Source organism: Diachasma alloeum, unplaced genomic scaffold, assembly GCF_001412515.2.
Source record: "Diachasma alloeum isolate Michigan unplaced genomic scaffold, Dall2.0 Dall_scaffold_00195, whole genome shotgun sequence".
NCBI lineage: Eukaryota > Metazoa > Arthropoda > Insecta > Hymenoptera > Braconidae > Diachasma > Diachasma alloeum.
The window spans coordinates 260,985-276,574 of NW_021680360.1; the positions used below are offsets into that span (position 1 = coordinate 260,985).

The following is a 15,590-nucleotide window of genomic DNA, read 5'->3' on the forward strand; positions in this document are numbered from 1 at the left end:
CGAAAGTTTTTGAATTAATGCCGCTTTTTTGATCGTTTTTGGCTGAGAGAAATGAAGGAAAAGGAATATTCATTCTGGATAATATTATGTTGTCCACGAACGATTTATTTTACTTTTTGCGTGATTAGTCTCTTTCTTTTATTTATTATTAGCGATTCCCTATCCTTGTACAATAATGAAAATTAATTAAAAACCAAATTGAAATTTAATTCAAAAATAAATTTTACAAACGAAACGATGGCAATATCTTGAAAATTTTGGATGAATGGGGATAAATATTTTTATTTATTGATCCTGATAAAATCCCTCATCGAGACGAGTATTTTGAAAAAAAATTGAAATTGGTATAGTAGTTTTTAAGCTATTGTGGAAAAACGAAATTTAAACACGTTATTATATCTCAAGAACTATTGGACCGACCGGGCTCAAACAGCGCGCCAAAGTTGAGCTCAATCACACTGAGAAAAAAATATAATTCTGCCAATCAAATATTCTTCCGACAAGAATTTAAAGCGAGTATTCGTATGGTAATTTTGGGCATTTGGCTGTCCGAAACAAATATGATTGGTAAAATTATATTTTTTTCTCAGTGCACAGCTGTAATGAGTTGAAATTTTAGATTTTTATCTACAACTTTTGCCATAATTATGTTGGATTTTCTAAAAATTAATCACCAAAGACCCAAATTGTCGCATACACAGACATGACGCTATAAACATCCACCAGACCATTTGCAATTAAAATTAGAAAATCGAAAAATCGGTCAAATACAAAACACGAACGAAACAATTTCCCGCACAAAATGACCGATTCCACTCTTACCGAATGCCAGTAGGTCATTTTTCATGCAACAGCTGACGCTGTGACACGCTGACAAAGCAAAGAAAAACGCTCAAAATTAGAATTCACGTTGTATACATGACACTCTCGCTCCGAATGGGCGTAATCTAGACAAGTATCTGCTTATTGTTACCCGATATAAATAGTCATCGCGGAAGTTTGTAAACCGCGTCGGTTAATGCGCATTTCTGATACATAACAATCGACTACTTGCGTTTTAGACTTCGTTTACACAAGACATTCGAGGAATTCCGAGGATTCCAATTATGGAGTTTAAATTCAGTGCCTTTTCCGGCGTCTTTTTGATACTTTTCACGGTGGAAAATACTCGGGCGTTTACAAATGTCTATCCAAAGCTGAAGAGTCATCCTTTGAGAGGTGATGAAGATGTTGGAAATCCGTTGTTCCTCACACCTTACATTGAAAGTGGGAAAATTGATGAGGCGAGAAAAATCGCTAGTGTTCAGCATAAAGAGATGAACGATGTTTCAAGTTATTCTGGATATTTGACTGTTGATAAGAAATACAATTCCAATATGTTCTTCTGGTTCTTCCCGGCTGAGGTAATGAATTTACGAAAATCAATTGCACATTTTTTATTTACAAAAAGAGGTTTAAGGGTGCCAAGTGAATTTGGCGATGACCTTGAAAATTGACATTCACCAACAAAGTTATAATTTTTTTAATTAATAGTATTAGACAGATAGTGAACATCGGTGACAATTTAAAAATTTTAGAACTTATGGATATCGAGAAATTAAATAAACAAAATCAGTCTTATACACGGTCTCTTATGGAGTTTTGATTAAATTGAACGTTTCAACCCCCTAGGAACTCAAGAAAAATTTGAAAAAATTTGAAGATATGGGGAATGATGTGTTCAATGTGATGGCGACAAAAAACAATGGGGTACCGGGGTGAATAAGAGAGATATTTCAAGCCGCCGTACCCATTTGATCCCATGCTTTCTCGAGGTTCGTCACGCGAAATAGAGGATTTACCGCATTTATTTTCTCGATGTCTAGTTCCGGTTGCGGGTTGGAAATTTCGTCGGATGGATGAATACATATTTCTCCAATGATGGAGGGAAAGAAAAAAAATTTTTTGAATCTTTTTTCAAATTCACTTGGCACCCTTAAATACGAACAAGTGAAACGAGCGCACGTGCAATTTATGCAAACATTATTTTGCGAATATCTTCGGAGTGAAGGATCTAACGATAATTCATTAAAAGAATGTTTTTGTAGAGTTTGAAATAGCCTACATAAAAAGTCTGTTTGGTGAATGACTAGATTTAGGGTGGATGTGGGATGAAAATGTGGAGGGAGTTGTTGAGAAAATTACTGATGAGCCGGATTTAAAAACCACACTTTATTTTGTGGGATCGAACCACTTTGCCAAAACTATTTACACTCTTTGGATATTTTAATTGTTGAATGTCTAATTACACTGATAATTGTCTTTCACTGTTAATTCGTTGAGTCACTGAATTTAGACTGAATTTAATCAACAGAGGTGATGTACTGAACAAAACGGTGATCTTACAAAGACCGGTGATGTACTTGATTACTAGTGAGCTAGGTGAAGTTCAAAGAGCTACTGTACTCGGTGAGGTGCGATATAAAACTTGTACAGGTGATTTGCCCGAGATAGACTTGTACGGTGAGAGGCTAAGCCTAAACTGATTCGCGCGTGTTTCGGTGACTTATGACTGATGACCCGAAGGGTCCCGGAGATTTTCGCAGTAGGCCGATGGTCGACCAGAATGTTCTGGAATTTTAGTTGCGTTTCAAACAAAGTCTTTTCATAAAACATCGTAAACCTCTTCAATCCAAAGATATTCACAATCTAATAGCAGAGTTTTTCAAATTATCTCGTTTCATCACTTCGTGACTCGATTAATAAAATAATTTGTTTTCTTTCTGCCGTCTTCTTTCTTATTTCCTTGAGTACATTATGTAAGGACGGCAAACGTTGAATGTTCTTCAGATTTTTTTATCTTCAGTGAATTGAGAAGAATATTCCAGTATTTACTGACCGAAGTCGCTTATGCGAAGCTTTACTCATTACATGAGAATCCACTGTACGCCGCAGAGATAGGCAAAATCGTAATGGAGAATTAACATTATTTTATTACGTACAATATTACATAACTGTCTTGTCCAATGTTTCAAATATTAAATTAATCATAAATCAAATTTTTTTATTTTTCAACTATTTTATAAATCAGTAATCTAATTCGCAAGCATGATGATTATTTGATCAATCGAAAACTCAAATTCAGATATTTAGAATTAATTACTTATAGTACATTAGAATACAAGGGCACAAATTTAGTTTTCGACGAATGTGAACACCAATGTTACAAAGGCCAAGAGGGTCAAAATCCCTTATTTGATTATAAGTCTATTTGATGTTACAAGAAGGGGTAACGGAGGGGACCTTTGTGCCCCTGTGGACCCTTGGGGTCTTTAGGGTCATAAGGGCCATAAGGGTCTGAGGTGGACACCAAGGTTACAAGGGTCAAGAGGGTCAAAATCCCTTATTTTATTACAAGTATTTGACGTTACAACAAGGGGTAACGATGCGGACCTTTAAGCCCCTTACAGCCTTTAGGGTCATAAGGGCCATAAGGTTCTGAGGTGGACACCAATGTTACAACGGTCAAAATCCCTTATTTCATTATACAATAACGGAGGGGAACTTCGTGTCCCTGTGGACTCTTGGGGCCTTTAGGGTTATAAGGGCCATAAGGGTCTGAGGTGGACACCAAGGTTGCAAGGGTCAAGAAGGTCAAACGAAAACGAAGTTTATGCCCGAGTGATCTATAATATTTTATGTCACCGTGCAGCAGTCGTAGCGTACGACAGACTCGACTTATTGCACAGCGTGACAGAAAAAGACTTACACACTAGTATCTGAATATACGATTCCACACCTACTCAACTCAGAGGACTTTTCACCGCAATTATTCTCTACAGAAGAGAATAAATCTATCTTTGGATCTCTCTGGACGTTTGTTCCGAATGTGTGTTATCTCCCCTGTCCTCCCTGAACTCTGAATTGGATTCAATAGAGCCGTTTTCAATGAATTCCAGATGAATCCGAAAACCGCCCCAGTAGTCCTTTGGCTGCAAGGGGGTCCGGGAGCAACTTCCCTCTACGGTCTCTTCACTGAGAACGGCCCGTTCATGGTGACCAAGAACAAGACCCTCGCTATGCGAAAATACGCGTGGAGCACGAACCATAATCTCCTGTACATAGACAATCCAGTGGGCACCGGCTACAGTTTTACCGAGCACCCCGAAGGTTACGCCAACAACGAGACTCAAGTTGGAGACAATTTACACACAGCCTTGGTCCAATTTTTCCAACTTTTCCCACAGCTCCAGGCCAACGACTTCTTCGTCACCGGTGAATCCTACGCTGGGAAGTACGTGCCAGCAGTGTCGTATGCTATTCACACGAAAAAGCCGACTTCCCCGGTGAAGATCAACTTCAAGGGTTTGTAATGATTTCATTTTCATTCAAGCCGATTTCTTTGATGAATCAATTCTCCCGGAATTAATTCCCTCCTCAAATTGATATTAATTTCAGTCTGACAGATAATTCCAGACATCTTCATTTATTTATTTGATATATAATTAACTGTCAATTATTATCCTTAGGGTATACATCGCTACGATTCTGTCATTTAAGTTGATTTTAATCTAATTAAAATCTAATGTAAATTATCAATGACTATGGGAAATTTTTGACCCTTATGACCCTTAATTCGGTCCTCATGACCTTGATTCTGAACCTCGTGACCCTTATTTTGACCCTTGTGACCTCTGCTGACGGAGTCTTAATTTCGAGTACCAAATTTTTATTACCAGAAGTCGATTTGAATTTTTATAATATGTCTAGAGGGCTACGCCCCTTGCTGGCTCCGTTCGCCAACTCCCATATGACCCACATATAACCCCCATAATCCTTATTCTGAACCTTGTGATCCTCATTCTAACCTTCATGACCCTCAATCTGACCCTCGTGACCCTTATGACCTTTAATCTGACCTCGTAAGTGGTATATAGAATAAGGGTCACCTCGTGACCCTTATTCTGACGTTCATGACCATTATTTTGACCCTTGTGACCCTTAATTACGAAGTTTTAATATCGAGTACCAAATTTTTATCACCAGCAGTCGTTTGGGATTTTTATAATATAGAGAAATATTTTGTCAATAATTTATATTTTTCAACAAATTAAATGTATTTATTCATCATCAAAAGAATTCTGTCTCAAGAGAATCTCCCGTATCGTTGTTTTCAGGTCTAGCTATTGGGAATGGATTGACCGACCCGATCCACCAGCTGAACTACGGAGATTACCTTTATCAGCTCGGCCTCATTGATTTCAATGGACTAGAGCAGTTCCACACATATCAAAAACGAGGCGTTGACTTTATCAATCAGGGCAAATATGATGAAGCCTTTGAAGTATTTAATCAGTTGATCGATGGCGACCTGAACGCAGTCCCCAGTCTTTTCCAGAATTTGACTGGTTTCAATTTCTATTTCAATTATCTTAGGACTAAGGACACTGAGGAGGCTGACTGGATGGGGGAGTGGATCCAGAGGGCGGACGTCAGGAAAGCTATTCACGTGGGCAACTGCAGCTTTCATTTCGAGGCCAGCGAGGTCGAGAATCATCTGAAGAATGACATCACTAGGTCGGAGGCTGATAAAGTTGCTATTCTCGCGAAGTACTATCGTGTGATGATTTATAATGGACAGCTGGATATCATTGTCGCTTATCCACTGACTGAGAACTACCTGATGAATCTCAAGTGGATTGGGGCCGAGGACTACAAGAAGGCGGCGAGGAGGAAGTGGATCGTCGATGGGGAGATCGCTGGCTATGTCAAGACTGCGGGGAATCTGATTGAGGTTCTTGTGAGAAATGCTGGGCATATGGTGCCTGGCGATCAACCCAAGTGGGCGTGGGATTTAATCACGAGGTTTACGAAGGGAAAGAAGTTGTAGGGGTCAAATTTTTTGGGGGTTTCAACAGGTGTGGGAGCATTCCAAATTAATTACCGGCGTTATTCTCAATCAGTTTGATTCTTCAGCTGTTAGTTTCTGCATTTCGCGATTTTGTTCTCAGGGAGATTCTCAGGAATTACTTGAATACTTTAATACTTGAATTTTTGCGGTGGACATTCTGATGTTTTTGGGGTATTTCTGTTGGTAATTCTGAGGGGAGCCTGGGAGATACTGATAATTTTGCAAATATCGAAAAATTTAGTAGGTTTGGGAAAATTTCGTGAAATCCTAAGGATGTATTACACCCTTTTTGCCAAAATTCAAGTTTTTTCAATTTTTCTGTTAAATTGATGATCGGATTGACGTGAAAAAATATAGCGTTTTTGCGTTTTACCATTACTTAATGGCTCATGAAATTTCATGATCGTGGAATCTTTTTCCTGCGTTTTTGCTAAAACTTTTCGGAAATTCACGAAACTTTAGAAAAAAAATGCAGGAAAATAATTGCACTACCATGAAACTTCGTGAGGCAGTCAATAATGATAAAACGCAAGAAGGGTATATTATTTCACGGCAATCGGATCAATAATTTGCCGGAAAATGAAAAAAACCTGAATTGTGAGCGAAGATACTTGCAAATTTACTAGTGAATTTACTTCGAACTTGGACTCCGCCAACACAATATCGAGTAAAAACTTTGATTTTTGTGAAATGTAGTGAAGCTGAAGTTTCAGTAATTCGAAGCTTGAATGCACTTATGGAAGAATTCAAAGGAAGCCCTAATACATTTTTGTGATAGAAAAAAATTGTATTCGTATTGGGAATTATCCAATTTTATACAATTTCGCCATATGATTTTTTCTGTGGGAACTCTTGCGCATGAATTGCCCAAGTTTATTTTCCTGCATTTAAAACAAATTTATGCTTAGAAAATCTAGAACATCTAAAGGGAAAAAATCATATGTAAAGTAATCAATTATCTTTATCTATAGAATGTTCTGTTGAGAAGTCGCCCGAAAAGTCTGTGAAATTGTCAATAGAAATTGACAAAAAGCATAGAATTACAATTGAATTATTTAACGAAAGCATTGGACTCCTTCAATGTATGTTCCATACGTATAATGCTCTCTACGAACATGACATTTTGATTATTAAAATTAATTTCTTCAACTTCATAATGCAATAACTATACCTCAATTCCAGTGATGTAAAAATATTTTTGACGCCCCAAGAGCTGTTATTATCAACGAGATTTTGTATTAGAGAATATTTGGGAGTAATAAAACACTGATTAAAACGATGTTTCTCAATTTTTACATTATTTTCAGACTTTCGTCTTGCCTACAGCCTTCAATTTTTATGCGAAGTGAAAAAACCTAATTTTTCTTTCGCTTCATTTTGAATTTTTAAGCTAATTTTTTACTCCAAGTCAGCCCTGATAATCTCTCTCATATTTATTTATTCATTTTTATGTCCCGTGTAATGGAACGTTGACTAAGCATAAGGCGATGTTTCACTGCCGAGGCAATTCCTCGATAAGTTGACAATGCCTTATCAATTCGCGGGCGGTATCCTCGCGAAATACGAAGCTCAGAGGCGTTAAACAAAACCGTCAGTTGTGTATTGTTTCAAAAATGGGTTTCACCGTCCTCACGAGCCTTGTCCTTTCGTCCATCATTGCCACTGTCTATTACAGTGGATACAATCTCGACATCACGTCTGGACGTGATTATGAAAAGGTTGAAGGGGAGAATGATCTTCATCCCCTTTTCTTAACGCCGCTGATCGAGAGTGGGAGTATTGATGAGGCAAGGAGAAAATCGATTGTCGAACATGAAGGGCTCAGGGATTTGGTCAGCTACAGTGGATTCTTCACTGTCAATAAGGAGTACAATTCCAATTTGTTCTTCTGGTTTTTCCCTGCACAGGTAAATAGCCAATAGATATGTATACAGGGCATCCCAAAACTCCTGTTTGATCTCGGGAGGAATGGAAGGGGGTGAAATTCTGAGGGCCAGTTTTTGGTTTAGTTAACCACGGTTACACGTATGAAAAAAGTCGTATAGAAATTTTCTGTACGGATTGCGTATAGAAATTCAATGGGATTTTCGTATATGATATTCGAATATTTCTATACGAATTATTTCTATACATAAATTTTTACATAAATTTTTGTTTTCATACGAACGATGTCTAGACGCTCCAGAGAAAGACGTTGAGAAATGTCGAAATTTCATACGAAATGTTTCTATACATGTGGCAGTGGGTCGTATAGGATCAAACCTATAGAAATCGATAGAAATAATTTGTATAAACATATCCGTATAGAAATATCCGAATATCATATACGAAAATCCTATGGAAATTCTATACGCAATCCGTATAGAAAATTTCTATACGATTTTTTTATACGTGTAGACCTCGGTTAAAGTTAATTTAACTCCTAATTAAATCACGAGTTAAGGATATCAAAGTACTTTGACAATTTTATTTCTACACGGACAGAAAAATCGGATAAAAATTACTTCGAAAATCGTGACAAATTTTACTATACGAATGGGAGATCGTGGAGCGAACTGTAATTCCGTGAAAATACCGGTTTTTAATGAATATCTTACGATTTTCTCGGTAAAAAAATCCATCTATGGATGCAAAAATTATCCTCCTGTTTAGTAAAATTTTCCATACCAGCAAAACAAGATCCATTTTATTTTCAATTTTTTCTTCCAGAAATTCCACGGATTCGGTCAAATATCCCAAAATGGTGTTGATTGACTTTGATTATAAACAGTATGAAGTGAATTTAAATGTATACTTGTATGAATGCATAGCTAATACATATTTTTTGGATGCATAAACGTAGTCGCTTTGGGGTGTTCTGACCGGATTCGCGGAATTTAGAGAAGAACCAAATGAAAATAAAATAGAACCCGGACGAAATCCAAGTTGTAGGACGGCTCAAAATACTTATTTTGATTATAAGAGTTACTGAAAAAATATGAGAAAAATAACAGGTGACAATTTTGAAAATTCAAGTTTTTCAATTTTTTTTTAATTCGATATTATGAGCACCTAGAGATTGAAAAAAAAATCACCCAAAATCGTCTTATAGATGGTAGAAAATGGAAAATTTTGGGTCATCATAAATAAAAATCGGCTGAATAGAACCCGAGTTATTGAAAAAAACGAAAAAAAAAAATCATATGTCCTAAATGACCTGTCGAAAAAATCTGAAAAAAATTGAGAAACGGTTTTTCTAGCCCCTCAATCATAGAAAAAATCGAGATCAATTTCCAAAAGGATGAGCGTCGGCCGTTGACTCATTCCACATGGAATACCTCACATAAAAAAAAATTCTAGATGATTTCGAAAACCGCTCCAATTGTCATCTGGCTCCAAGGAGGTCCAGGCGAGAGTTCCCTCCTGGGTCTCTTCTCTGAGAACGGTCCCTTCCGCATCACGAAGGGCCAAACCCTCGAAAACCGGGAAGATTCCTGGGCTGGCCCCCTGAACATGCTCTACATAGACAGCCCCATGGGAACCGGCTACAGCTTCACCGATCATGATGATGGCTACGCAGACAATCAATTATCGGTAGGCCTGTACCTTTACCAAGCCCTAGTGCAGTTCTTCCAGCTATTCCCTGAGCTCAGAACCAACGATTTGTACATCGCTGGAGAATCCTTCGGTGGAAAATTCGCGACGGCTTTGGGATACGCCATTCACGCATTGAACCCTGCCGTAGATAATCCGATGAACCTTCAGGGTCTCGCTATCTTCAGCGGTGCCCTGGATCCGGTGGATAAATCCGCGAAGGCTGTAGAACCTCCGCCGTCTCACGTCTTTCAACCCAACAACTTCCTCGATTTCAAAACTATAACGCAATTCTTGAAGTACGAGAGAAAAATGAAAGGTTTCATTGATAAACCGAATTCAATCGATTTGAATGACGTGTTTTCAATGGTCAGTGAGACCACCAAATTCATCGCTGATCTTCCTCCGTTACTTACTCCTGAGAAAACAGAAAAAAATTCGGAAACGAATCATTCAGAAGTTCTCTCCCAATTTATGGAGGATCAGGAGGTGAAACATGCGATTCATGTTGGTAACAGAACCTTCGTTGTGAATTCAGATAGGGTGAAAGAGTTCTTGAAGGTGGACATGACGCGTTCACTCGGGAATGTCTTCGCTATTCTTCTGGAGAATTACAGGATTCTGATTGTTAATGGGGAGCTGGATGCGGTGGCGCCTGCTATTGACTTTGAAAGGTCTTTGATGAATCTGAATTGGGGTGGAAAGAATGACCTCAGGCGTGCCACTGTCAAGCAGTGGGTGGTGGATGGCGAGGTAGCGGGGTATGTCAAGAGGGCTCGGAAATTGGCGACGGTGAAGGTACAAAATTCTGGAGGGTTTGTTATCAAAGAACGATCGACGTGGATTCTGGATTTAATCATTAAATTTACGGGGGGAGAAAGTATTGTTTAGAGACTGTCTATAAACATAATAACAATTATAAAAATGTGTAATGCTTCGATATTAATGAATAAAAATCCATTTGAATGAGTAATATAGTGATGTCAATTGTTTCATGTTGAAATTGACGGGAGAAGGAGAATGTCTTAAATTAGGAGTTGACGGAAGGACAGGGCAGAATGGATGATTCAATTTCAGGAAAGCAGTGTATTTACACGCTCCACAGTAACTTTGACCGTGGGTATACGGGACGTTTTCCCGTGGATTGAAGGTAATTTCTACCGTGGATATGTGGGAGATCGTGGACCCTCAACTTCTACTTCTCAAATTAAATCTAGACAATAAACTAGACACATCGAATCAATTGATAAGGGATATGCAGACAGTAGACTAGTAAATAATTTCTTCACAATATTAATTCGTTGAATACGAATATCAGTGTAGATTAACGTACGAGATGTATCGAACTGTGGTTCCTTTTCTGAAACAGACACATTTATGTAAACTACCTAATCTAGTCACTGTTGATTGTTGAATTAACTATGTAAAGACAAAAATACTTCTGTTTAATGAATATAATTTTGAAACATTGAAATTTAGAGTCAAGTGGACATGAAAATGGAAAAATACGAAGTATGAAAAACCTTTTTGATATTTCTGGAATACAATTCTTCTAGGGGAGTTCAAATTAATTTAAATTGTCCATATCGATTTTACTAGACTAAACGCAAATAAAAGATGAAATAAATAGTTTTTTACATTTTATGTGAACGTTTTCTCAACAATATTCATATTTGTCTAATGAGGTCCGAGTGCAGGAGTGTCACCTGAAGAAGTTTCATCTTTTCATCGTTTTCATTTAGACATTTTTTACTCCGGGTGTACATAAATAGAACTCTCGCTATGTTTACCTAGAATTCTTCAGAAACAGAACATTTCTACAATTGCGCAGCACTTCCAATACCCGTTTGAACCCCGCGAACAATTATGATAACAGAAATAACCAGTGGGTACGAATTAGGTGACTAATTCACATTCACTTGCTATCAACAGTGGACGTCAATAGCAAATTGTCGCCGTTGTACCTCGAGTTTCACCCAAGTCCCTAAAAAGTCTGTTTTTCTCCGAACCTTTGTGAAGATGTACTTACCGATCTTGAGCGCCACATTGGCAATCGTTGCAGTGCAGCTCTCATCAGCGGCAGTGATTCGCCAAAATGATTTAGCACCCAGCAACCCATCAGCCAGTCACCAACGCGTCAGCACTGATGGAAACAGTTCTCCTCTCTTGCTACACGCAATGTCTACCGCTCGCCCAGAGGTTGAACAGACCCATACCGTCTCCAACAGTGACAAGACTGTCCTGACCGCCGGCGACAGCGAAATCATGAACCAAATCGATCAGAGCTTCACCTCAAAGACATCTCCATCAGCTAATGAAGTCATCGACGAAGTCAATCAAACCTACGGGTTTAAACATGCTGACGAACGGGCAGTGACCCAGGTCAACCAAGTTCATGACTACGCTCAAGGCCAAGGCCAGGGCGGTGTAAACGACGTCTACGTGAAAGATGAGACGGAGACAGTCTTCGCAGTGGATAATCCTCAGGGAGAAAGGGAGATGGTCGGGACGAGCAAATCCAATACCGGAGAACAGATATCGAATCCTGATGGCGTCGATCACACTTTCTTCGTAGCTGAGGACCATGGCCTTCACCAAGTTGAAAATAAAGATGGGCTCGAGGTGAATGGGAAGAGTGAAACGGATCTGGTGTATATGGCAGGTGAGTAATTAGCCAGAATCATCTGCAACTAGGAAGTGATTGCTTCCGTTGCTTGCCACCAGCTAGGGTTCCGTTAGTATAGAGTGGCATTTTTTTTTCACCTGTAAAATGGGATTTGTCGTACGCCAGCTTGGAAACCGGTACTTTATACAGGTTCTGTTCCAAGTTGTTGATTTACAGACGTGCGATAATATAGGGGAGATAAGATAAGATAGTAAGATATGGAGTTTATTGTTTAGAAAGTTAAACAAAGTACAATAGAGATTATGAACAAAAAAGTGAGCTTAAGCAGGAGCAGTGGAAAATAATGTCTGGAGATAAGCAATAGTTGGGGAGGGGAGGGCAAAATGGACCCCTGCAAAAAATTGAGCGTTTTCTTTCATAATAATTTTATCAATTATTTGTCATTTATTGTGGAAATAAATACGATAAATACTGTGGAAAACAATGAGAATCAACAGAAGTGTGATTAGGAACAATTGTAATTTCCATAGTAATTCCGTTGAATGGAAATTTCAGAAATTGGGGAAAGCATATTTTCGTCTTTGCAAACTCGCAGCAAGATTTTTTTCATCTAAAAAGTACGTAAAAATAACATAGTAATCAAATTAACAAGTCAATAATTGCACGCATTTTCATATAACAAATTCTTTTATGTTAAGCATTATGCGTAAGCGTCACACTCGAATTTAACATCGTCTGGATTAATCCACAAACATAATAAATCCATCTTAGGCATATCTGACACTGAATCCACTCTCCGGTACTATCGCGAAGAAACAGGTTCACTAAAATTTCGAAGAATTTCATAAATGAAAAAATAAGGGAGTTCATTTTGCTCTAGGGGTCCATTTTGCCCGCCTGATCTATTTCGCCCTACCCTCCCCTACTATTTGGTATACCTGCCTGAAACGTGCACTTTTCGAAAAGGTTCAGTCTACGTAAAGCGGTTGTTTTACGCTCTCGAAATTCACTTTTCACCACGTGTGCGTAAGGTCGTGATGAAAAATAGAGATCGATACTCAAGAGAAAAGTGTTCTTTGACCCTTGCCAAGACTTTTCTAGCTCATACAATCGAATAACACTTTTCCTCGTCCGGGATTGGTATTGGCCCTTCTCCAAGCTCGTAAAAGTGAAAACCACTACGGAAAAATATCGTTCCCGACTAGTCCCATGGGGTTTTTTTCCTCGCGTGGTTGGCCAGTCCTCGCTTTCGACTCGGACGCCAACCCCAAGCGAGTAAAAGCCCCTATGGCACTCGCCCTGAAATGTATTATTTCGGCCGTGTGACGCACAATATTCTTTGTCATAAAAACAATGACAAAATATAGATGTCGGGTTGGGTTCTCCTATATTGACTTAACATACAACCTTGCAGGCACACCCGACGATGTTGAATCATTCTACCAACTCAATAACATCGACCAACATAATCTTGTCCGGGACGAGCAAGGCGTTGAGAAAGACACCAAACAGTCCAGTCTTACAGGTTTCGGTTATACGGACAAAGTTACCGAAACTCTTGCTCTGGATGGCACTCAGAACACGATTAGAATTAATAATAATGGCGTTCAGGCGTCGGTCGGCGTCGACAAGACGAACGGACTCTATAATTCAATCGATGACAAAGGAAACAAAGATGTTCTGTTAATCGACGACACTGCGCATAACATCAATTTGAAAGACGGAGACATCGGAGTCTCGTTGAGCACCAAAGACATGAATGATATTTTTGGATTCAAAGATCAAGACGGCACTGTTGGAGCCTATGAAGGGAACGGAACAGATCATTCGCTCACCATCACCGATGGGCTGCTCACAGCCAACTTTGATCTGAATAACGCTGATGAGTTGTTTGGTACTTCTACTCCTGACGGCATCGATGATGTCCATAAGATCAACCAGGCTGGCAAATCTGTGATGCTTGACGACGGAGAACGAGGGGTTGCCGTGGGGGTCAATGAAATCGATGCGGTTCACGGACTTTTCGATAATGGTGACGTGCAAGCCACTTACCAAAGCAATCAAGTTGATAAGGTCCTTGCAGTTGCCGAGGGCTCTTCAGGATCAAGTCTCCAGACAAGCGAAATGAATGGTGTCTTGCAGGTGAAGGATGACGAAGGAAAGATGCAGGTGATTTCAACCGGAGGACAGATGGTTAGTCAAGCCGTCGTCATTGGTGATGATCAACTCGATGGGAATTATGAGGCGGGTCAGGTTGAGGAACTCTTTTGGATGGGCAGTGTTGAAGCACCCGATGTTGACAATTATCATATGAGTGAGACTTCTCTTGCTCCGGACACGACTCGTTTGAGTACTTCTAGACCTGAGGAGAACTATCAAATGAGCGAGAGTCCTCTTGTCCTGGAGATGACTGGTTTGAGTACTCCTAGAGAAGAGCATCAAACTCCTGATGTCATCATCATTCAGCAAGGAGTCACTCTGAATCAGGATGATCATAAGTATAGGGGGTCTGATGCCCATGCGGAGACTGCAACTTCTGCTCTGAATAGTTTTCATAGGCTTGTCAACAAATTTGATCAACTTTATGAAGTTGGTGATCTTGGCAGAATTGGAAGTATATTTGGAGGGGGCAGGAAGAGTAAGGTCGATGTACAGGTCACAATCAATATGGAAATCTAGTTGTACCCAGCGTGGGGGGTATTTATAATTATAGTAGGTTCTAGGCTTGAAGGAATAAATCCTACCAATGGTTTATCGGCATTTAAATGTGAGAATTTATTAGTTGATTATAATTACTGTGTTATCTGACTGATTAGATACAGTTTACGACTTTTGTACGCGTCGGAGTCCAATTCAGGTCTGATCTGTGTAGACTCAACCGTTCTTTAAATAATACATTGATAGTGATGCCGTCGAGGCTAGACGAGAATTATTTTGGAAAGATCATCGCGGTCTAAAAAAAATCGAAAGTTTAGGAATCGACGTAATCTCGAAGGACATTGGATCGGTGCATATCGTCACGAACTTGGAACAATCCATCAGTCTGAGTTTTAGTATTTTCTGTTTTTCAAATGTTTGTCCCGATATCTGTCTCGTCTCGTAAACTTAAGGGTGCCAAGTGAATTTGAAAAAAGATTCAAAAAAAATTTTTTCTTTCTCTCCATCATTGGAGAAATATGTATTGATCAATCCGACCAAATTTCAAACCCGCAACCGGAACTAGACATCGAGAAAATGAATGCGGAAAATCCTCTATTTCGCGTGACGAACCTCGAGAAAGAATGAGATCAAATGGGTACGGCGGGTTAAAATATCTCTCTTATTCACCCCGGTACCCCATTGTTTTTTGTCGCCATCATATTGAACACATCATTCCCCATATCTTCAAATTTTTTCAAATTTTTCTTGAGTTCCTAGGGGGTTGAAACGTTCAATTTAATCAAAACTCCATAAGAGGCCGTGTATAAGACTGATTTTGTTTATTTAATTTCTCGATATCCA

The 15,590-nt window shown here is 39.1% G+C and overlaps 3 protein-coding genes across 3 annotated transcripts; all 3 read left to right on the top strand.

Annotated features, from left to right (window-relative positions):
* The first annotated feature begins 864 nt into the window (after positions 1-864).
* On the top strand, positions 865-6,352 carry LOC107048573 (venom serine carboxypeptidase). Its single transcript, XM_015271799.1, has 3 exons — positions 865-1,403; positions 3,939-4,344; positions 5,157-6,352. Exons 1-3 carry the CDS (start codon positions 1,107-1,109, stop codon positions 5,867-5,869), a joined length of 1,416 nt encoding a protein of 471 aa, XP_015127285.1. The 5' UTR covers positions 865-1,106; the 3' UTR covers positions 5,870-6,352.
* A 1,095-nt stretch (positions 6,353-7,447) lies between these two features.
* Positions 7,448-10,436, top strand: LOC107048597 (venom serine carboxypeptidase). The gene is made up of 2 exons (XM_015271835.1): positions 7,448-7,797; positions 9,230-10,436. The coding sequence occupies exons 1-2, from the start codon at positions 7,504-7,506 to the stop codon at positions 10,352-10,354; spliced, it is 1,419 nt and encodes a 472-aa protein (XP_015127321.1). The 5' UTR covers positions 7,448-7,503; the 3' UTR covers positions 10,355-10,436.
* Positions 10,437-11,395: 959 nt separating this feature from the next.
* Positions 11,396-14,840, top strand: LOC107048594. The gene is made up of 2 exons (XM_015271832.1): positions 11,396-12,125; positions 13,504-14,840. The coding sequence occupies exons 1-2, from the start codon at positions 11,483-11,485 to the stop codon at positions 14,766-14,768; spliced, it is 1,908 nt and encodes a 635-aa protein (XP_015127318.1). The 5' UTR covers positions 11,396-11,482; the 3' UTR covers positions 14,769-14,840.
* Positions 14,841-15,590: the final 750 nt, after the last annotated feature.